Below are 24,671 nucleotides of genomic sequence, written 5' to 3'. Positions count from 1 at the left end.
AAAAAAAATTAAAATAGCTATTCATCACATTCCGAAAGACTGCAACTAATTTATCACCTATGGCTGGTGTTAGCCCTATCTGTTCTACAGTATGTATGTATTGGCCATTATATACATAGGCAAGGTAAGGTAAACCAACCTGAAATAGATGATAAATTATTAATAAAAATATATTAAAGTGCAGACACATATGTCAACTAGCTATGGGTTTCCATGACTAGCTGAACACAAAGGGCTACACAGTGGTTTATATAAACATTAAACTATACCACCTACCCCCCTTTGCCACCTTAGTGGGTAGTAAAGCTTTGCCTTGAAATACTTTCCTAATGCTAAGGTAACCAAAGGGTGAACCCCTCCTACCACTCCCCACCACCCCTCTCTCCTCCCCACCCCCCTCACCCTCTGGAGGCCTAACCACCATTGATTGAGGCCAATTAAATATTATGGCCAATAAAAATAAACACACAAAAACCATACAAAATAATTCCTGGCCAATGGCACAAAAATAAGGAAACTAAACCTGAGGTTATTGTTTTAGCTTTTGGTTATAAATAGATTCGGGTTCTGGCTTTGATTTTGGAATGTAAAGTGTTTGGTAGTTTCTCATTTCACAAACCTGGTTTGGCCAATTTTAACATTAAGTTTAATTTTCTTTAGTGGTCATTGACAATATAAAACCTTGGCAATGAGAACATTCTTGCTAGTGAGGTAGATTAGATGCTCCTAGTTCTAGGTAGTAACATATAGAAGTAGCCAGACTTACTGCTTACAGTGCCGCAGACCAATGTGCAGAAATCCACAGCCCAGTAAGCTTTTCTTTTGAGTAATAACGATGCTAGTCCCTGCTTCTGAAAGGGACCCCACAGTGGTAATCCTTCACTGGATGGTCCATAAAGAAATGGTCCATTCAGATGAGCTGTGCAACTCTACCCATCTCAGTCCCATCTCTGTGTGCCATCCCCAGTAGCTCTGAAGGTTAGAAGCAGTCTGTGGTCTGTCCCAAACCCCTTTAGGATGTAGTTGCTTGAACATAGGTCATCATGAGGGGTGTGCTATAGGACCATATTAGGTCATCTACGTCATCAAGGGGACTTGTGGCAGGATGGCCTGGCAGTGGGGTCAGGAAGAGTCCCAAACAATGGGTAAGCTTTTAACTTAGTGGTTTATTTTACACAGTCAGGCAATGAATAGACATACCGCCCCATTAAGGAAAACAAACCATACAATAGAACTCTACTCCCCTTGGGAGATTAACTATACAGTAGGTCCCAAGCTACACACCTGGGTAGCTAGCCTCCTTCCAGGTCAAACAATAATATGCAAATATCTGGTATGAAAATATAAAAGTTCTTATCTGTTTTTGGGGAACTCTGCCCCAAGAGAGTCCAAGTAATCCCTTCTGGATACTGCAATAGCAGTTTTAATTCCTCTGCAGGGTTAGAAGATGAGTTCCTTCTAGACAGGCCTGTGTCCAGCAAGCTTGTCTCCGCTTGTGGCAATCCTCTCTCTGGGGGAGCAAAGCCTCTGGTGTACTTCCGGGTTTGGAAAAGTCTCTCTCCCTTGCTAATCCGGTCTGGCACCTGACAGCTACCTTAGTTGCCCAGGTATCTCTGACTGTGTTAACCCTCTGACGGCTGTTTCAGCATCAGAGGTATGTTTCCCATGCATAATTATCAGCGAATGACTTCACCCTGATACAGGGCTGAACAGGACATTCAATTTTTTTGAAGTGAAACTTCCTTAGTGGCACCTCATTCGTGATGGGGCAAAAAAGAATTGTGGAGACAGAAATGAAACGGATGTGACGTCAGTGCTGGCAGTTGAGGCCGGGATGTGTTCTGGCTCAGCCCGACCCCAACACTGACATCACACCCGCTGCACAAATCAGATGCGGCGGCGCTCCTAATCACCCCCCACACCCCCCCCCCCGAGCCCCACACCCCCCACAAACCGTGACATATGCGGCGGCAATAGCCGCCGCTCCTAACGGCCGCTGCCATGCCGCGCAGCCTCTCTCCTCCCTACCTCCGTTTTCCTGCGTCCCGCTGACTGAGCGCTGCCGGGGTGTGAGGGGGGGGGTGTGAGGAGAGACTCAGGCAGAGCCGCCGCGGGTCCGCAGCTCTGCCTGTCTGTGAGGGGAGTAGGAGACTCAGGCAGAGCCACCGCGGGTCCGCAGCTCTGCCTGTCTGTGAGGGGGGGGGGGAAGGAGAGTCTCAGGCAGAGCCGCCGCGGGTCCGCAGCTCTGCCTGTCTGTGAGGGGGGGGAGGAGAGTCTCAGGCAGAGCCGCCGCGGGTCCGCAGCTCTGCCTGTCTGTGAGGGGGTGGGGGTGTGAGGAGAGACTCAGGCAGAGCCGCCGCGGGTCCGCAGCTCTGCCTGTCTGTGAGGGGGGGGGGGAGAGTCTCAGGCAGAGCCGCCGCGGGTCCGCAGCTCTGCCTGTCTGTAAGGGGGTGTGAGGGGAGGAGGAGAGTCTCAGGCAGAGCCGCCGCGGGTCCGCAGCTCTGCCTGCCTTTGAGGGGGGGGGGAGTCAGGAGAGAGGGAGCAGGACACAGAAAGAGAGACACACATACAGTGACAGACACACACACATACATATATACACACACACACACACACACACACTGACTGACACACATACACACACACACTGACTGAGACACATACACACACACTGACTGACACACATGTACACACACTGACACATACACACACACTGACTGACACACACACACACACACACACTGACTGACACATACACACACTGACTGTGAATAGGTTAGGGGGATGTGTGAGGTGCAGGGGGGCTGCGCATACGTCACACGGTCACACGCACGCACACGGTCACACACACACGCACACGGTCACGCACAGTCACATGCACACACACACAGTCACACGCACACACACACAGTCACACGCACACACACAGTCAGTCGCACACACAGTCAGTCGCGCACACAGTCAGTCGCGCACACAGTCAGTCGCGCACACAGTCAGTCGTGCACACAGTCAGTCGCGCACACAGTCAGTCGCGCACACACGCACTGTCACGTGCACCGTGCACTGTCACGCGCACACGCACTGTCACGCGCACAGTCACAGACAGTCACACAGTAACACGCACAGTCACACAGTCACACGCACAGTCACACAGTCACACGCACAGTCACACGCGCACACACACAGTCACACGCACACACACACAGTCACGCACACACACACACACACACGAGGAATTCACGCTTAGTGCAAATACAAGGGATGTGTACGCATATTCTAAGTCAAATTTATTTGCGTTTTGTCAATGAAATTGTATTTTGATTTTTAATTAAAACATCACCAATACAAATACAATTTCTGTGACAAAAGTCAAAGAAGTTTCACTTACTATGCGCGTGCACAGCACACACAGCTTTTTTTTTTTTACTTAAAACCCTAGCTTAGGTACATCCATAGAATTTGTTGGCAGAAGCACATTGCTCACCTACTCTTCCCATTTTCGTGTCTCCTGCCTAATGTTACACTTTAGACCCTCTTTGATCCTTCGCTTTCTTTTTTTGTAGAATATGAAAAATCCAAAGAAAGACCATCTTATGTAATACCAAAGGAAGATAAAGGTGAACAATCAGAGATGTAATTTAATATTTTTTGCAGATTATTCCAGTTTGACATTATTAGTCCACAAAATATTGGCTATTGTGGTTGTGCTAGACTAGATCAAGGACATGATGAAGTTGTGCGGAAATACAGAAGAGCACTTTTCTTCCAACCACCCACCCCCCCTTTATTTCTGTACCACCTTTCTCTCTTACCCCCCCCCCCCTTTCTCTCACCACTCCTTTCTCCCCCTCTTCCTCTCTCCCTCTAACTCTTCCTCCTTTGAACAATCTGCGCTGTAATTTATTATTCTTTGCAGATTATTAAAGTCAGACATGTATTTGCACAAAGAACATAAAGTGTCCACTGGCGCTACAAGGACTCTTATTGCATAGTACCACTTACTTGATATGGGCCTTTGTGCCTTTGGTGCCTGGTATTGCTTTCTCTTTTGTTGATTGTAAGCGCTTTGAGATTCTTATCCCAAACTCTGCCTTAACATACTATTCTTATATTGCCTATGTATATTTATATTGTAAATTAAAGCGGAAACTTGCCCAATTTTTGTTGTTGTATGTTTCAACAAATGCAGCAGTTCCCTGCATTTACAGCAATGTTATTATCCAGATGATCTAATCTGCCGATTGATTAATTCTCTCGTGATCGATCAGCGAAGATCCTGCATCCCAGGGCACCCAGTATGGCTGCCTGTTTTCAATAGGAAGGGCTGTGGCTTCCTACATGTTTGCTATAGCAATACAAGGAAGCTTAATACATTAAAAAAATCATTTAAAACTGCATAAAAGTAGATTTGTATTATCTAATACTACACACCTGATATTTAAAAAAAAAAATACCACAGAATTTTGAATTAAATGGGAACGGGGGGGGGGGGGGGGCTGGGAGGGTGTCCCCGTGGATCACCATCTCCTCCTCCATTCGCATTATGGTCTCATCCTATCCCGTCTATTTTCACATAATCCCTGGCCCTGGGGGCCTATCCAAGGGTCCCAAGTGTTCCAAAATTGCGGCATTTTTTGTGTAACATGGCAGTTAGCTTTTCCATTGACATGACCTCGTCTATCCATCTAATAACCGTGTTTCTCACAGGGGCCTTAATCTGCTTCCAGGCTGCTGCTATTGAGCACCTGGCCGCTGTCAGGATTACAGAGACCAATCTACTCATCGGTGGAGGTAGGTCGTCAAACGGTTTGTTCAGCACCAGGGTCAGCGGATCAAGGGGAAAGGGGATCCCCATTGTCTCGTAGAGTAATGTCTGGATCTTTGCCCAGAACCTCTATATCTCTGGACATGACCACCAAATATTGACCATGTCTCCCTTTTGACCACATCTCCTCCAGCACAAGTATGGTGTGCCAGGAAAGATCTGGCTCAGTCTAGTTGGGGTCAGGTACCACTGGAATAGAATTTTGTAGATATTCTCTTTTGTTACATGCAGATTGAGGTTTTTGCCGCCATCTCCCAGATATCCTCCCACTCCTCTTTTTCAATTTGTATGTTAAGGTCCGCAGACCATTTTTGCATATAGTGGTGGGTCAGGGGTTCTGATGCTGACTCTATCCCCTTATAAATCTCAGAGATTAGACCTCTTTGATACCTGCCTTTACTGCATAGGGTTTCGAATCTGGTGGGTGGGGGGAATTTGGAGTTCTATGAGAAAGAAAGCAGAAAATGTCTCATTTGTAGGAATTTGAATAGATGGAGATGTTGTGACTGGTATTTGTCTCGTAGTTCTTGGAAGGATAGGATCTCTCCATTTTTCAGCAGATCGGCAACCAGTCTTATTCCAAGACCCTGAAATTGGTCAAATTGCTTTTTAGAACACCTGGGCGGGAAGTTCGGGTTTCCAAAGATAAGGGTGATTTGAGATGGGGTAGTTAGCAGGCCATATTTCCCTTTGTTTTTGAACCATGTGTCCCACGTGCAAGTCATTGCTCCTAGCTCAAACCTCCTCGGTCCTCCCTCCTTTCCTCCTTTGGACCACATCAGGACCTGAAGTGTTGTTGGGGCTGCATAATGTGATTCTATCTCGAGCCAGCAGGCAGATGCTGGGTCGCAATTCCAAACTACAGCTTGCCTCAGCTGGTCTGCGAGATAGTACCTGACCATATCGGGAACCCCCAGACACCCTCTTCTTTTTGATGAGAGCATGACCGATCTGGGAACCCTCGGTCTCTTATCGTACCAGATAAATTGGAACATAAGGGCCTGTATATTTTTAGGGCTGCTAGTGGTACAACTACGGGGAGTGTTTGAAAGAAATAAAGCAGCCTTGGGAGAATATTCATTTTGAGCGATACTATTCTCCCAAACCATGATATTTGGAGTTTTTTTCCAAGACTCTAAGGGTATCATGCAGTAAGCGGCGGAAAAATGCATTAGCCAGTTTAGCAATTAGCCATGTTTTTGGCGTGTTAAACTGGCTGTATGCTGTAAGGAGCGAATCCCTGGGGAATGAATGCGCCACCACCATTTGATGAAATAGCTAGTAACCGGTGGCGGGACGGCTGCCTGGCGAGAAACTGCCGAGAAGCCGTCCTCTGCCGAGTTGTGTTTGCAGCAGAGAGAGATCCGCTGCTCTCTCGGCGCAAACATCAGCACAAAAAAAATTATTTTTAAAACAACTTTTATTCATAGTGTACATGTGCAGGGGGTCTCCGGAGCTGAACCGCATTGGTTTCAGGTCGGGGGACCCCCTGCTTCCCGAGATACAGACCCCTTTATGAGGTGCCGGTATCCCTCTGCATTTAAAGGTCCCGATCACGTGACCACGGAATGTAAACAAAGCAGAGGGATACCGGCACCCCATAAAGGGGTCTGTATCTCGGGAAGCAGGGAGTCCCCGGACCTAAAACAAAAGCGCTTCAGCTCTGGAGACCCTCTGCACATCTACACTATGAGTAAAATACACATATCAATAAAGACTCGTTCCTTACATTGCAGGGTATCTGCTATGGTAGCGAAGCAGCATTAATATTTATTTAATAAGGGGGTCCCCCGAGCTGAACCACATCACTTTGTGGACCAGGGACCCCCTGCTTACCGAGTTACAGGCCCCGGTATGTGTGAACGGATGGGCAGTGTCGCCGCCATGTTTATAGCGTCCCATACGCTACGTGCCCGCAACAAACATGGCGACCACACTGTAACCAATGCCCCAAACCGGGGCCTGTAACTCGGGAAGCAGGGGGTCTCTGAGACACAAATAAATGCGGTTCAGCTCAGGGGGCCCCCTGCTCCCGCACAATATTATTAAAATACATTAATGCTTCTTCATTACCATAGCGGATAGCCGCTAAGGCAATGAAGGGGTTAACGCATAATAGCATGTTTATTGGGGACAAATGCCCCCAATAAACATAGCAGCAATACACAACATACAATACAGTAATGGGCAACATTACTATTATCCACAAATGAATAATAGTGCAGTTGTCCATTTAAAATACATACAGAACAATAAAGACATTAAATACATATAGCACTCACCCATGTGCGGCTGCCACGATGAAGGCCATCCTCATCTTCATCCTGCCCATGCCCCATCCGCTTCTGCAAAACAGACACAAGAATAAAAACATCCAATGTAATGTCCCCTAACCCCTTAAACAGTCATTAAGGGGTTAACCCACCATCACCCACATACCCTCCCCCACTAACCCCCCCACACCCTGAGGCCTAACCACCCTCACCCACTACCCACAGGGGAGTCCTACCAAATACCCTTGGGGCCAATACCCCCTCCCCCAGCACATACAGTACAATAATGTGCCAAATAACTATTATCCATTTAGGGATAATACATTATTTGGCCATTATTAAACACATTAAATACCGTAATAAAATAAAGAAAATTCTACTAACCTTATCAATAAGAAGGCTCCGTCGCCAGCATCATCCTTGTGGTCCGTTGCCAAAATAATAAATAGCCAATACACATCAATGACATTAACATACCAATGAACCCCTTAATCACCTTATCGGGTACTAACCTCAAAGTTAATTAAGGGGTTAAGCCATCCTGCAATGGCAACACCACTTATGCATAATATCCTCAATGAATTAAAAACCAATTTCCTAAACAAATCTCATTAATCATTCAATCTAAAGCCTCAAATGCCACTTAAAACATTGCATTTACAGTGTATACATGTAGCATAACATGTAAGCTACATGTACACGCTGCAAATCAATGTTAACAATACAATAATCCAACTCAAATAGCCTGACATCACAAGAAGCATATTATGTAATGCAATAAAGTCACCATCAATGAATTAACAGACATGAATTACATCCCTAAACAATTAAAATACCATCCATACCAATTACACAATTAACTATAGCTAACGTTACAGAGAACAAGTTCAAAACATACAAAAAAGGACACCAAAAATTACAATATACTAAAGCAAGCCTCTCCATAACCTACAGTACAACATAAAAGCCCAAAAATTACATCTCTCTAATAATAAAATACATTTAACACACATCTATGCATAGCAGCATAGCAGCATAGCCACAATCATTTACAATACAGTAAATCAAGCTTTAACAACACTATCATTTCTTACCCTGTATGTATATATCTCTACAGTATAGACATACATACATACATACAGTGGCAAGAAATGATATGCAAAAAAAAAATTAACACATGAAAAAGCAAAAAAAAACACATTAACATTAAATACATTTCTTTATTTAACTTACCATTACTTGACCCCACTGACTCCCATTGATCAGCTTACTCACGAACCAATCCACGAACAGGAACCCATAAAATAAAAAACCATAAAATAATAAACATTAAAATAATAAAACACGACAATCCAGGGGTCTTCTAGTTGTAATCCATCTTCATCTGTATTCTTCTATCTTCTTCCGGGGTCTTGTTCCCGTCTGCTGCCACGCCCTGGTCTTCTTTCTTCAGTAGGAGGTCCTTCCTCCTCGGCGTCTGGCTTCAAAATAAGACGACATAGGCTTTTAAAGGCCTATGACGTCACATTTTCGTCATATGGTTCCCACGGCCCTGATTGGGCCGTGAAAACCATGTGTTTTGGCCGATGTAAAAAAAAATGATGACGCCACTTAAAGGCAAAGAAAGCACAGCCAATCAGAATGGCTTTGTTTCAATTGCCTTTAAGATGACGTCATGAAAAGAAACATGGCCACCCTCACATGGTACAGTAGCCAATCAGAGCGTGGGAAGTCTATCCCTACTCTGATTGGTTCAAGTACCATGTGACAGGCTTTCAATGACGTCATATCCGTTCTTCCCCAAGCCTCTGTCACATGGTCTACTAGAGCCAATCAGAGTAGGGATGGAGTTCCCACGCTCTGATTGGCTACCGTACCATGTGAGGGTGGCCATGTTTCTTTTCATGACATCATCTTAAAGGCAATTGAAGCAAAGCCATTCTGATTGGCTGTGCTTTCTTTGCCTTTAAGTGACGTCATCATTTTTTTTTTACATCGGCCAAAACACATGGTTTTCACGGCCCAATCAGGGCCGTGGGAACCATATGACGAAAATGTGACGTCATAGGCCTTTAAAAGCCTATGTCGTCTTATTTTGAAGCCAGACGCCGAGGAGGAAGGACCTCCTACTGAAGAAAGAAGACCAGGGCGTGGCAGCAGACGGGAACAAGACCCCGGAAGAAGATAGAAGAATACAAATGAAGATGGATTACAACTAGAAGACCCCTGGATTGTCGTGTTTTATTATTTTAATGTTTATTATTTTATGTTTTTTTATTTTATGGGTTCCTGTTCGTGGATTGGTTCATGAGTAAGCTGATCAACGGGAGTTGGTGGGGTCAAGTAATGGTAAGTTAAATAAAGAAATGTATTTAATGTTAATGTGTTTTTTTTTGCTTTTTCATGTGTTAATTTTTTTTTTTTGCATATCATTTCTTGCCACTGTATGTATGTATGTATGTTTGTCTATAGAGATATATAGATACAGGGTAAGAAATTATAGTGTTGTTAAAGCTTGATTTACTGTATTGTAAATGATTGTGGCTATGCTGCTATGCTGCTATGCTTAGATGTGTGTTAAATGTATTTTATTATTAGAGAGATGTAATTTTGGGGCTTCTATGCTGTACTGTAGGTTATGGAGAGGCTTGCTTTAGTATATTGTAATTTTTGGTGTCCTTATTTGTATGTTTTGAACTTGTTCTCTGTAACGATAGCTAAAGTTAATTGTGTAATTGGTATGGATGGTATTTTAATTGTTTAGGGATGTAATTCATGTGTGTTTATTCATTGATGGTGACTTTATTGCATTTCATAATATACTTCTTGTGATGTCAGGCTATTTGAGTTGGATTATTGTATTGTTAACATTGATTTGCAGCGTGTACATGTAGCTTACATGTTATGCTACATGTATACACTGTAAAGGCAATGTTTTAAGTGGCATTTGAGGCTTTAGATTAAATGATTAAATGAGATTTGTTTAGGAAATTGGTTTTTAATTCATTGAGGATGTTATGCATAAGTGGTGTTGCCATTGCAGGATGGCTTAACCCCTTAATTACCTTTGAGGTTAGTACCCGATAAGGTGATTAAGGGGTTCATTGGTATGTTAATGTCATTGATATGTATTGGCTATTTATTATTTTGGCAACGGACCCCAAGGATGATGCTGGCGACGGAGCCTTCTTATTGATGAGGTTAGTAGAATTTTCTTTATTTTTATTTTATTACGGTATTTAACGTGTTTAATAATGGCCAAATAATGTATTATCCCTATGTGGATAATAGTTATTTGGCACATTATTGTACTGTATGTGCTGGGGGAGGGGGTATTGGCCCCAAGGGTATTTGGTAGGACTCCCCTGTGGGTAGTGGGTGAGGGTGGTTAGGCCTCAGGGTGTGGGGGGGTTAGTGGGGGAGGGTATGTGGGTGATGGTGGGTTAACCCCTTAATGACTGTAGCGGTTAATAACCGCTATGGTGATTAAGGGGTTAGGGGACATTACATTGGATGTTTTTATTCTTGTGTCTGTTTTGCAGAAGCGGATGGGGCATGGGCAGGATGAAGATGAGGATGGCCTTCATCGTGGCAGCCGCACATGGGTGAGTGCTATATGTATTTAATGTCTTTATTGTTCTGTATGTATTTTAAATGGACAACTGCACTATTATCCATTTGTGGATAATAGTCATTGTGCCCATTACTGTTTTGAATGTTAGGGGGGTATAGGTGTTGTTGGGGTCATATATATATATATATATATATATATATATATATATATATATATATATATATTTAGTAGTTCGTGTGGGGCTGGTGTGTGTATTTTTTATTATTGTGGGTAGTTGGGGTGGGTGAAGGGGGTATTAGCCCCAATGGTAGTTGTTTAGGGCTTGCGGGTGGGTAGCGGGAGGCCTTAACCCCTTCAAGACCGTAGCGGTATTAACTGCTACGGTCGTGAAGGGGTTAAGTGCACCCACAACCCCCCCGCAAGCCCTAAACAAACAACAAGGGCCAAATACCCCCTTCACCCACCCCCGCTACCCACAATAAAGCTGGCACGGCTGTTTAACCCCTTCATTACCTTAGCGGTTAACCGCTAAGGTAATGAAGTGGGCTTTAAATGCATTTTTCCTGCCTCGGATGCATGCCGGGGGGTCTGGTGCTGATATTAATGGTATCAGACCCCCGGCATCAATACCAGCCAGGAAAAAGCACTGAATTTTTTTTAAGTGCCGATCCGCCACTCATCCGCTGCCTCTGAGCAGCAACTTGCCAACTTTTTCTTGCGTGGCTGATCCGCCAGCAAAACGGTATTCTAGAGAGGCGAATAGCTCCGCTTAGCTACTCGCCTCTACTAGAATACAGCGTGACAGAAAAAGTTGGATTTTTAGGCGGAAAGTGCCTTCTCGCCCCGCCACCTGCAGAAAAAAAAACCGCCAGCCAAACTGGCGTTTTTTTTTAATATCGCCACTTTCTCGCCCGTTACTGAATACGGATAGACTTTTTAGGCGGGAAAGTGGCGAGAATTGCCTTTCCGCTGCTTATTGCATGAACCCCTAAGACTTTTTTAATCTGGTCAAATAGTGGGGGATAATTGTATTGATAAAGGGATCCGTGGGAGTTTGAGATTCTTATTCCGAGGTATATGTGGTACTCCACTTATATTTATAATTGGATTGCAATAGCTTCCACATTGTGTTTGGGAGGGATATGTTGAGTGCTTCTGACTTGTCTATGTTTATTTTATAGTATATTTTATAGTCAGACACTGTACCAAACTGGTGAAGTATCTTTTGTAGGTTAGGGAGAGAGATGTGGGGGTCAGCGAGGGTCAGTATCACGTCATCCGCAAATAGGGAAATTTTGTATTCTTTTTCGGAGATCTTAATCCCCTTAATGCTCTTTTCTTCCCTTATTTTTGATGCAAGGGGTTCAATTGTTAGGGCAAACAGTAATGGGGATAGCGGGCAGCCCTGTCTATTCCCGTTTCTGATTTCAATTGGTTCTGATTGCTGTGATTTTTTGACAACAGATAATATATTTGTTATATTTGTTATAATATTTTAATATGCAGAGCCTGCAAAACTAACTAAACCTGAAAAAATAACGACAACTTCAGACAAACAAGGTATTTCATTTTCTACAATTACGTAAACTTTATATACTGTATCTCTTATATAGTAATCTGTAAAGTATATTATAATCTATTTTGTTTATGTTATCAAAAATTTGACATTTAATGCTTTGGTAAATTCTGTACTAGAGTTCCCACACAGCCTGATGCTCACCCTGTTATGTAAGACTGGGTACCTTTAATCATGTTTTGTTTCTAACAAATATTTGTGTTTTACTAAAACTTGAAAATTATTTATTTTTTTATCATATGATTTAAAACATCAAAATAAGCAGAAAAATGCTAAAGTATCATTATCAGGCTTTGAAAATTATTAGGAATCTTAAATAATATCACCGGAAAACCTACAAAAAGATACGGTGAGAAACACCTAGCGATGGGCACGTAGCCTGGGGTTGTGATTTTGTCTTTGGTTCTATATATTTTTTTAGTTTTTACTTTTGTATTTGTTTTTTGCAATTTAAGATTCTTGTAGGGTCTGATTTGACATACCTGAATGTACAGTACCTATCTCAACCTTTCATTTACATTGGTGGTAATTGACAATATTAAGCCTTGAAAATAGAAATGCGTTTGCAATTAAGGCTGTTGCTGTGCCCATATCATTAGATGTTCCCAGTGCTAGGTAGAAACAATGAATATTACAGCAGTTCACATTTCCCTACCTCTTGCCTCCTGTTAAACTTTAGTTCCTCTTTGATCCTTCGCTTTCTTTTTTGTAGAACCTGAAAAATCCAAAGTAAAACCAGCTACTGTAACACCAAAGAAAGGTAAAGGTGAGCAATCAGCGCTGTAATTTATTATTTTTGTGCATATTAATAAAGTCAGACATGTATTTGTGTAAAGTTCACAAAATATTGGCTACTGGTTGTGCCTGATTTGATGAAGAACATGATAAAGTTGTGTGGAACCTGAAAAACCAACGACAACTTCAGTCAAACAAAGTTTTTAATTTTCAACCACTTTGTAATCTCTGCAATACTGTATATCTGAAACATAATCAGAAAACGTCAATAATATTGAAGAAAACACGAGGGTTAGGGAGTGATCACAAAACCACACCAATTGAAAAAAGTAATAAGTGAATAATTATGGTTATCAAAAATGTGGGTGAAAACTGTGAACTGAAAAGTGAATCAGAAAAAAGGGGGGAAGGAGAACACAAAATGGATGTCTCCTAAAAGAATTCACTATACTGCACTCCTACATTATCTAAAATTTTACTTTTAATAGATTTACATAAAACATATGTTACCAAAACGCCGTGTATTGTGAATTAAAAATAAATTAAATTAACAGTACCAAGCATCCGTGTCAATAAATGTGCGTTGGAATAGTCTCAAGCAACTAATTGTAGTTGAGATTGCATGACAGAGGCTGCTAATAGTCAGGGTATAAACCCCTCTGAGGCACCTATGAGACCAGGTAAATATATAAATGTACCCTACTCGGTGAGTGATTGTATAGTAGAGATTCAGCAGTCCTGCTTAAACATGTAAACCACAGGGCACTTAAGTATAATAGTTAATGGTATATTACCATCCAGTGGATATAATAGTGCAGTTGATAGTGTGGTAATGGAGGAGAATGATTCACAGCATAGTGAAGCTAGTGCTCACAGCATTTTGGTCAGTGAATCACTGTACAACACACTCCAAATTATCATGTCATATAAAAGCAGGAAAGCTAGCTCACTGACTGTTGGTAAAAATATCCAATATTAGGTCTACATAGATAGAGTCAGGAGACTACAGAGCACTACATAAAAACAGCTCCAAGTAGGAGACTGACAACATTGCGCGTCCAATGTTGTCAGTCTCCTACTTGGAGCTGTTTTTATGTAGTGCTCTGTCGTCTCCTGACTCTATCTATGTAGACCTAATATTGGATATTTTTACCAACAGTCAGTGAGCTAGCTTTCCTGCTTTTATATGACATGATAATTTGGAGTGTGTTGTACAGTGATTCACTGACCAAAATGCTGTGAGCACTAGCTTCACTATGCTGTGAATCATTCTCCTCCATTACCACACTATCAACTGCACTATTATATCCACTGGATGGTAATATACCATTAACTATTATCCGTAAGTGCCCTGTGGTTTACATGTTTAAGCAGGACTGCTGAATCTCTACTATACAATCACTCACCGAGTAGGTTACATTTATATATTTACCTGGTCTCATAGGTGCCTCAGAGGGGTTTATACCCTGACTATTAGCAGCCTCTGTCTTGCAATCTCAACTACAATTAGTTGCTTGAGACTATTCCAACGCACATTTATTGACACGGATGCTTGGTACTGTTAATTTAATTTATTTTTAATTCACAATACACGGCGTTTTGGTAACATATGTTTTATGTAAATCTATTAAAAGTAAAATTTTAGATAATGTAGGAGTGCAGTATAGTGAATTCTTTTAGGAGACACATCCATTTTGTGTTCTCCTTCCCCCCTTTTTTCTGAACGTCAATAATATAACTGAAAAACGTAAAATTATTTTAAAAAGATATGATGAGAAAGATGTAAAGATTGGCGCTTTGGTTCTAAATAATATGAGTTTTAGCTTTGATTTTATTATTTTGTTTTGAAATTTTAGATTCTGGATAGGTAGGTTCTGATTTCAATCACCTGGATTTTCCTATCCCTACTATTACGTTTATTTGTATTTGTGGTCATTGGCAAAATTAAGCCTCGGCAATAGCAACTTTCTTGCTAGTAGGGAAGCTGCTATGCCTGTATCATTAGATCCTCCCTATGTTAGGTAGAAACATAACATACGAAGATTGTGACAACAGATAAGAACCAATTGGTCACCTCATCCTCCCAGTTCCCTATCTCCTGACTGCAGAAAAATGTTAGACCCTCTTTGATCCTTCGCTTTCTTTTTTTTGTAGAACCTGAAAAATCCAAAGTAAAACCATCTAATGTAACACCGAAGAAAGATAAAGGTGAACAATCAGTGCTGTAATTTATTATGTTTTGCAGATTATTCAAGTTTTACATTATTAGTCCACAAAATATTGGCTATTGTTGTAGTGCTAGACTTGATCAAGGACATGATAAAGTTGTGCGGAAATACAGAAGAGCAATACAAAAGTACATTGTTTAAACAATGTCATTATCTGTGTAAAATAAGCTTTTTATGAGTCAGTATAAAAATTAGATATATATTCCTAAATTGTGTTATATTTATTTAATGGTGTTATGCCATGAAATATCCTCTGAAATACACCTTTTGGTTTATCCTCACACCCCCCCCCCCCACCCTCCCCTCTGTCTCCCTCTCTCCCCTTCTCTTTCTCTCCGCTCCCTCCTCCTCTCTCCTCCCTCCTCACCACTCACTCTCCCCCTCTTGCTTTCTCATTCCCCTTCTCTCTATCCCTTTCCACTACTCCCCCCTTTATTTCTCTACCACCTTTCTCTCTTACCCCTCATTTTCCCACCCCTACTTTCTCTCCACTCTTCTTTTCTCCCCACTCTTTTCCCCCTCTCCTCTTCATCTCTTCCTCTAACTCTTCCTCCTCTGAACAATCTGCGCTGTAATTTATTATTCTTTGCAGATTATTGAAGTCAGACATGTATTTGCACAAAGAACATAAAGTGTCCACTGGCGCTGCAAGGATTTTTATTGCATAGCACCACTTACTTGATATGGGCCTTTGTGCCTTTGGTGCCTGGTATTGCTGTCTTTTGCTGAACCTTTTAGTTGATTGTAAGCGCTTTGAGATTCATATCCCAAACTCTGCTTTAACATACTACTCTTATATTACCTATGTATATTTATATTGTAAATTAAAGGGGAACCTTGCCTAATTTTTGTTGTTGTATGTTTTAACAAATGCAGCAGTTCCCTGCATTTACGGCAATGTTATTATCCAGATGATCTAATCTGCCGATTGATTAATTCTCTCGTGATCGATCAGTGAAGATCCTGCATCCCAGGGCACCCAGTATGGCTGCCTGTTTTCAATAGGAAGTGCTGTGGATTTCTACATATTTGCTATAGCAACACAAGGAAGCTTAATACATTAAAAAATAATTTAAAACTGCATAAAAGTAGATTTGTATTATCTAATACTACACACCTGATATTTAAAAAAAAAAATACCACAGAATTTTGAATGGAATGTTGTATTAATGGGTGCACGCTCATTGCTGTGATTTTTTGACAACAGATAATATATTTGTTATAATATTTTAATATGCAGAGCCTGCAACACTAACTAAACCTGACAAAATAACGACAACTTCAGACAAACAAGGTATTTCATTTTCTACAATTACGTAACCTTTATATACTGTATCTCTTATATAGTAATCTGTAAAGTATATTATAATCTATTTTTTTTATGTTATCAAAAATTTGACATTTAATGCTTTGGTAAATTCTGTACTAGAGTTCCCACACAGCCTGATGCTCACCCTGTTATGTAAGACTGGGTACCTTTATTCGTGTTTTGGTTCTAACAAATATTTGTGTTTTACTAAAACTTGATAATTATTTATTTTTTTACCATATGATGTAAAATATCAAATTAAGCAGAAAAATGCTAAAGTATCATTATCAGGCTTTGAAAATTATTACGAATCTTAAATAATATCACCGGAAAACCTACAAAAAGATACGGTGAGAAACACCTAGCGATGGGCACGTAGCCTGGGGTTGTGATTTTGTCTTTGGTTCTATATATTTTATTAGTTTTTACTTTTGTATTTGTTTTTTGCAATTTAAGATTCTTGTAGGGTCTGATTTGACATACCTGAATGTGCAGTACCTATCTCAACCTTTCATTTACATTGGTGGTAATTGACATTATTAAGCCTTGCAAATAGAAATGTTTTTGCAATTAAGGCTGTTGCTGTGCCCATATCATTAGATGCTCCCAGTGCTAGCTAGAAACAATGAATATTACAGCAGTTCACATTTCCCTACCTCTTGCCTCCTGTTAAACTTTAGTTCCTCTTTGATCCTTAGCTTTCTTTTTTGTAGAACCTGAAAAATCCAAAGTAAAACCAGCTACTGTAACACCAAAGAAAGGTAAAGGTGAGCAATCAGCGCTGTAATTTATTATTTTTGTGCATATTAATAAAGTCAGACATGTATTTGTGTAAAGTTCACATAAAATTGGCTACTGGTTGTGCCTGATTTGATCAAGAACATGATAAAATTGTGTGGAACCTGACATACCAAAGACAACTTCAGTCAAACAAAGTTTTTTAATTTTCAACAACTTTGTGATCTCTACAGTACAGTATATCTGAAACGTAATCAGAAAACTTCAATAATATATCTGAAAAACGTAAAATTATTTTAAAAAGACATGACGAGAAAGATATAAAGATAGGCGCTTTGGTTCTAAATTGCATTGTATTGTATGTCTTTATTTATATAGCGCCATTAATGTACATAGCGCTTCACAGTAGTAATACATGTGGTAATCAAATAAATAACAGATAATATAAATAACAGATCATGGGAATAATTGCTTTAGACATAAAAGTAACATTAAGGAAGAGGAGATTTATGAGATTTAGCTTTGATTTTATTATTTTGTATTGAAATGTTACATTCTGGATAGGTAGGTTCTGATTTCAACCTGGATTTTCCCATCTCTACTATTACGTTTATTTGTATTTGTGGTCATTGGCAATATTAAGCCTCGGCAATAGCAACTTTCTTGCTAGTAGGGAAGCTGCTATGCCCGTATCATTAGATCCTCCCTATGTTAGGTAGAAACATACGAAGATTGTGACAACAGATAAGAACCACTTGGTCACCTCATCCTCCCAGTTCCCTATCTCCTGGCTGCAGTAAAATGTTAGACCCTCTTTGATCCTTCGCTTTCTTTTTTTTGTAGAACCTGAAAAATCCAAAGTAAAACAATCTAATGTAACACCAAAGAAAGATAAAGGTGAACAATCAGCGCTGTAATTTATTATTTTTTACAGATTATTCAAGTTTGACATTATTAGTCCACAAAATAATGGCTATTGTGGTTGTGCTAGACTTGATCAAGGACATGATAAAGTTGTGCGGACATACAGAGGGGCAATACAAAAGTACATTGTTTAAACAATGTTATTGTCTGTGTAAAATACCTTTTATGAGTCAGTATAAAAATTAGATATATATTCCTAAATTTTGTTATATTTATTTAATGGTGTTATGCCATGAAATATCCCCTGAAAGACACCTTTTGGTTTATCCTCACCCTCCTTCCCCCTATGTCTCCCTCTCTCCCCGTCTCTTTCTCTCTGCTCCCTCCTCCTCTCTCCTCCCCCTCTCTCCCCACTCACTTTCCCCCTCTCACATTCTCATTCACCCCTCTCTCTCCCTTCCCACTACTCCCCCTCTTTATTTTTCTACCATCTTTCTCTCTTACCCTCCTTTCTCTCACCCCTCCTTTCTCCCAACTCTTTCCCCTTCTCCCTCTATCCCTCTAACTCTTCCTCCTCTTAACAAACTGCGCTGTAGTTTATTATTCTTTGCAGATTATTAAAGTCAGACATGTATTTGCACAAAGAACATAAAGTGTCCAGTGGAGCTGCAAGGATTCTTATCGCATAGCACCACTTACTTGATATGGGCCTTTGTGCCTTTGGTGCCTGTTATTGCTTTCTCTTGCTGAACCTTTAGTTGATTGTAAGCGCTTTGAGATTCATATCCCAAACTCTGCCTTAACATACTATTCTTATATTGCCTATGTATATTTATATTGTAAATTAAAGCGGAACCTTGCCCAATTTTTGTTGTTGTATGTTTTAACAAATGCAGCAGTTCCCTGCATTTACGGCAATGTTATTATCCAGATTATCTAGTCTGCTGATTGATTCATTTTCTCGTGATCGATCAGCGAAGATCCTGCATCCCAGGGCACCCAGTATGGCTGCCTGTTTTCAATAGGAAGTGCTGTGGCTTCCTACTGTATATATTTGCTATAGCAACAAAAGGAAGCTTAATACATTAAAAAAAAATTAAAACTGCATAAAAGTAGATTTGTATTATCAAATACTACACACCTAATATTTAAAAAAAAATACCACAGAATTTTGAATGAAATATTGTATTAATGGGTGCATGTTCATTGCTATGATTTTTTGACAATAGATAATATATTTGTTATAATATTTTAATATGCAGAGCCTGCAAAACTAACTAAACCTGACAAACTAACGACAACTTCAGACAAACAAGGTATTTCATTTTCTACAATTACGTAACCTTTATATACTGTATCTCATATAGTAATCTGTAAAGTATATTATAATCTATTTTGTTTATGTTATCAAAATGTGATATTTAATGCTTTGGTAAATTCTATAGAGTTCCCACACAGCCTGATGCTCGCCCTGTTATGCAAGACTGGGCACCTTTAATCGTGTTTTGGTTCTAACAAATATTTGTGTTTTACTAAAACTTGATAATTATTTATTTTTTTACCATATGATGTAAAACATCAAATTAAGCAGAAAAATGCTAAAGTATCATTATCAGGCTTTGAAAATTATTAGGAATCTTAAATAATATCACCGGAAAACCTACAAAAAGATACGGTGAGAAACACCTAGCGATGGCACGTAGCCTGGTGTTGTGATTTTGTCTTTGGTTCTATATATTTTTTTAGTTTTTACTTTTGTATTTGTTTTTTGCAATTTAAGATTCTTGTAGGGTCTGTTTTGTCATACCTGAATATACATTACCTATCTCAACCTTTCATTTACATTGGTGGTAATTGATAATATTAAGCCTTGCAAATAGAAAGATTTTTGCAATTAAGCCTGTTGCTATGCCCATATAATTAGGTGTTCCCAGTGCTAGGTAGAAACAATGAATATTACAGCAGTTCACATTTCCCTACCTCTTGCGTCCTGTTAAACTTTAGTTCCTCTTTGATCCTTCGCTTTCTTTTTTGTAGAACCTGAAAAATCCAAAGTAAAACCAGCTACTGTAACACCAAAGAAAGGTAAAGGTGAGCAATCAGCGCAGTAATTTATTATTTTTGTGCATATTAATAAAGTCAGACATGTATTTGTGTAAAGTTCACAAAAAAATTGGCTACTGGTTGTGCCTGATTTGATCAAGAACATGATAAAATTGTGTGGAACCTGACAAACAAACGACAACTTCAGTCAAACAAAGTTTTTTAATTTTCAACAACTTTGTAATCTCTACAGTACAGTATATCTGAAACGTAATCAGAAAACTTCAATAATATATCTGAAAAACGTAAAATTATTTTAAAAAGATATGACGAGAAAGATATAAAGATTGCGCTTTGGTTCTAAATAATTATGAGATTTAGCTTTGATTTTATTATTTTGTTTTGAAATGTTACATTCTGGATAGGTAGGTTCTGATTTCAACCTGGATTTTCCCATCTCTACTATTACGTTTATTTGTATTTGTGGTCATTGGCAATATTAAGCCTCGGTAATAGCAACTTTCTTGCTAGTAGGGTAGCTGCTATGCCCGTATCATTAGATCCTCCCTATGTCAGGTAGAAACATACGAAGATTGTGACAACAGATAAGAACCACTTGGTCACCTCATCCTCCCAGTTCCCTATCTCCTGGCTGCAGTAAAATGTTAGACCCTCTTTGATCCTTCGCTTTCTTTTTTTTGTAGAACCTGAAAATTTCAAAGTAAAACCATCTAATGTAACACTGAAGAAAGATAAAGGTGAACAATCAGTGCTGTAATTTAGTATTTTTTGCAGATTATTCAAGTTTGACATTATTAGTCCACAAAATAATGGCTATTGTGGTGGTGCTAGACTTGATCAAGGACATGATAAAGTTGTGCTGAAATACAAAAGAGCAATACAAAAGTACATTGTTTAAACAATGTCATTATCTGTGTAAAATAAGCTTTTTATGAGTCAGTATAAAAATTAGATAAATATTCCTAAATTGTGTTATATTTATTTAATGGTGTTATGCCATGAAATATCCCCTGAAAGACACCTTTTGGTTTATCCGCACGCCCCCCCACCCTCCCCTCTGTCCCCCTCTGTCCCCTTCTCTTTCTCTCCGCTCCCTCCTCCTCTCTCCTTCCTCCTCCCCACTCGCTCTCCCCCTCTCGCTTTCTCATTCCCCTTCTCTCTCCCTTCCCACTACTCCCCCCTTTATTTCTCTACCACCTTTCTCTCTTACCTCCCATTATCTCACCCCTACTTTCTCCCCACTCTTCTCCCCCTCTCCCTCTATCCCTATAACTCTTCCTCCTCTGAACAATCTGCGCTGTAATTTATTATTCTTTGCAGATTATTAGTCAGACATGTATTTGCACAAAGAACATAAAGTGTCCACTGGCGCTGCAAGGATTCTTATCGCATAGCACCACTTACTTGATATGGGCCTTTGTGCCTTTGGTGCCTGGTATTGCTGTCTCTTGCGGAACCTTTTAGTTGATTGTAAGCACTTTGAGATTCATATCCCAAACTCTGCTTTAACGTACTGCTTATATTGCCTATGTATATTTATATAGAAATTAAAGGGGAACCTTGCCTAATTTTTTGTTGTTGTATGTTTTAACAAATGCAGCAGTTCCTTGCATTTAAGGCAATGTTATTATCCAGATGATCTAATCTGCCGATTGATTAATTCTCTCGTGATCGATCGGCCAAGATCCTGCATCCCAGTATGGCTGCCTGTTTTAAAATAGGAATTGCTGTGACTTCCTACATGTTTGCTATAGCAACACAAGGAAGCTTAATACATTAAAAAATAATTTAAAACTGCATAAAAGTAGATTTGTATTATCTAATACTACACACCTGATATTTTGGAAAAAAAACCACAGAATTTTGAATGAAATTCTGTATTAATGGGTGCACGTTCATTGCTGTGATTTTTTGACAACAGATAATATAGTTGTTATAATATTTTAATATGCAGAGCCTGCAAAACTAACTAAACCTGACAAACTAACGACAACTTCAGACAAACAAGGTATTTCATTTTCTACAATTATGTAACCTTTACATACTGTATCTCTAATATATAGTTATCTATAAAGTACTGTATATTATAATCTATTTTGTTTATGTTATCAAAATGTGACATTTAATGCTTTGGTAAATTCTATAGAGTTCCCACACAGCCTGATGCTCGCCCTGTTATGTAAGACTGGGCACCTTTAATCGTGTTTTGGTTCTAACAAATATTTGTGTTTTGCTAAAACTTGATAATTATTTATTTTTTTACCATATGATGTAAAACATCAAATGAAGTCGAAAAATGCTAAAGTATCATTATCAGGCTTTGAAAATGATTAAAATAAGTATCAAATCGTGAAAATAATTAGGAATCTTAAATAATATAACTGGACAACCTACAAAAAGATACGGTGAGAAACACCTAGCGATGGCACGTAGCCTGGTGCTGTGATTTTGTCTTTGGTTCTATATATTTTTTTAGTTTTTACTTTTGTATTTGTTTTTTGCAATTTAAGATTCTTGTAGGGTCTGATTTGACATACCTGAATGTACAGTACCTATCTCAACCTTTCATTTACATTGGTGGTAATTGACAATATTAAGCCTTGAAAATAGAAATGCGTTTGCAATTAAGGCTGTTGCTGTGCCAATATCATTAGATGTTCCCAGTGCTAGTTAGAAACAATGAATATTACAGCAGTTCACATCTCCCTACCTCTTGCCTCCTGTTAAACTTTAGATCCTCTTTGATCTTTCGCTTTCTTTTTTGTAGAACCTGAAACATCCAAAGTAAAACCAGCTACTGTAACACCAAAGAAAGGTAAAGGTGAGCAATCAGCGCTGTAATTTATTATTTTTGTGCATATTAATAAAGTCAGACATGTATTTGTGTAAAGTTCACAAAAAATTGGCTACTGGTTGTGCCTGATTTGATGAAGAACATGATAAAGTTGTGTGGAACCTGACAAACCAACGACAACTTCAGTCAAACAAAGTTTTTAATTGTCAACAACTTTGTAATCTCTGCAATACTGTATAGCTGAAACGTAATCAGAAAACGTCAATAATATAACTGAAAAACGTAAAATTATTTTAAAAAAGACATGACGAGAAAGATGTAAAGATAGGCGCTTTGGTTCTAAATAATGTATGAGTTTTAGTTTTGATTTTATTATTTTGTTTTGAAATGTTACATTCTGGATAGGTAGGTTCTGATTCAATCACCTGGATTTTCCCATCCCTACTATTACGTTTATTTGTATTTGTGGTCATTGGCAATTGGTCACCTCATCCTCCCAGTTCCCTATCTCCTGGCCTTCAGTAAAATGTTAGACCCTCTTTGATTCTTCGCTTTCTTTTTTTTGTAGAACCTGAAAAATCCAAAGTAAAACCATCTAATGTAACACCAAAGAAAGATAAAGGTGAACAATCAGCGCTGTAATTTAGTATTTTTTCCAGATTATTCAAGTTTGACATTATTAGTCCTCAAAATAATGGCTATTGTGGTTGTGCTAGACTTGATCAAGGGCATGATAAAGTTGTGCGGAAATACAGAAGAGCAATACAAAAGTACATTGTTTAAACAATGTTATTGTCTGTGTAAAATAAGCTTTTTATGAGTCAGTATAAAAATTAGATATATATTCCTAAATGTTGTTATATTTAGTTAGTGGTGTTATGCCATGAAATATCCCCTGAAAGCCACCTGTTAGTTTATCCTCACTCCCCCTCACCCTCCCTTTGTCCCCCCTCTCACTCCCCCTTCTCTTTCTCTTCGCACCTTCCTCTTTTCTCCTCATCCTCTCTCCCCACTCGCTGTCCCCCTCTCGCTTTCTCTGTCCCTCCCCTCTCTCCCTATCCACTACTCCCCCTCTTTATTTCTCTACCACCTTTCTCTCTTACCCCCCCTTTCTCTCACCCCTCCTTTCTCCCCCTCTCCCTCTCTCCCTCTAACTTTTCCTCCTTTGAACAATCTGCGCTGTAATTTATTATTCTTTGCAGATTATTAGTCGGACATGTATTTGCACAAAGAACATAAAGTGTCCAGTGGCGCTGCAAGGATTCTTATTTCATAGCACCACTTACTTGATATGGGCCTTTGTGCCTTTGGTGCGTGGTATTGCTGTCTCTTGCTGAACCTTTTAGTTGATTGTAAGCGCTTTGAGATTAATATCCCAAACTCTGCTTTAACGTACTACTCTTATATTTCCTATGTATATGTATATTGTAAATTAAAGCAGAACCTTGCCTACTTTTTGTTTTTGTGTTTTAATAAATGCAGCAGTTCCATGCATTTATGGCAATATTATTATCTATGATGCCAATTGATTAATTCTCCCGTGATCAATCAGTGTTGATCCTGCATTCCAGGTCATCCAGTATGGCTATTTTTTTAAATGCAGTATTTGATGATACTAAACACCTGATATTTGGGGGGGAGGGGCACACAATTTTGAATGAAATGCTGTATTAATGGGTGCACGTTCATTG

At 39.5% G+C, this 24,671-nt stretch overlaps 1 protein-coding gene across 50 annotated transcripts in view; it reads left to right on the top strand.

Moving 5' to 3' along the window:
- The window catches only part of TRDN (triadin), a 798,289-nt gene that overhangs the window by 410,322 nt on the left and 363,296 nt on the right, over positions 1–24,671 (top strand). For 39 of the 50 annotated variants that reach the window (XM_075597200.1, XM_075597198.1, XM_075597218.1 and 36 more), the window contains 14 exons: positions 3,564–3,617; positions 4,708–4,791; positions 12,179–12,232; positions 12,961–13,014; positions 15,138–15,191; positions 16,452–16,505; positions 17,219–17,287; positions 18,102–18,155; positions 19,385–19,438; positions 20,160–20,213; positions 20,870–20,923; positions 22,141–22,194; positions 22,954–23,007; positions 23,549–23,602. In XM_075597200.1, coding sequence (XP_075453315.1) covers positions 3,564–3,617; positions 4,708–4,791; positions 12,179–12,232; positions 12,961–13,014; positions 15,138–15,191; positions 16,452–16,505; positions 17,219–17,287; positions 18,102–18,155; positions 19,385–19,438; positions 20,160–20,213; positions 20,870–20,923; positions 22,141–22,194; positions 22,954–23,007; positions 23,549–23,602 — 801 coding nt within the window. The remainder of the gene's footprint in view (positions 1–3,563; positions 3,618–4,707; positions 4,792–12,178; positions 12,233–12,960; positions 13,015–15,137; positions 15,192–16,451; positions 16,506–17,218; positions 17,288–18,101; positions 18,156–19,384; positions 19,439–20,159; positions 20,214–20,869; positions 20,924–22,140; positions 22,195–22,953; positions 23,008–23,548; positions 23,603–24,671) is intronic. The other 11 variants (XM_075597183.1, XM_075597181.1, XM_075597182.1 and 8 more) reach the window with 11 other exon arrangements.

This window comes from Ascaphus truei, chromosome 4 (genome assembly GCF_040206685.1).
Source record: "Ascaphus truei isolate aAscTru1 chromosome 4, aAscTru1.hap1, whole genome shotgun sequence".
Taxonomy (NCBI): domain Eukaryota; kingdom Metazoa; phylum Chordata; class Amphibia; order Anura; family Ascaphidae; genus Ascaphus; species Ascaphus truei.
The sequence above is the reverse complement of the archived record's forward strand: the minus strand, read 5'-3'. Positions and strand labels throughout refer to the sequence as shown.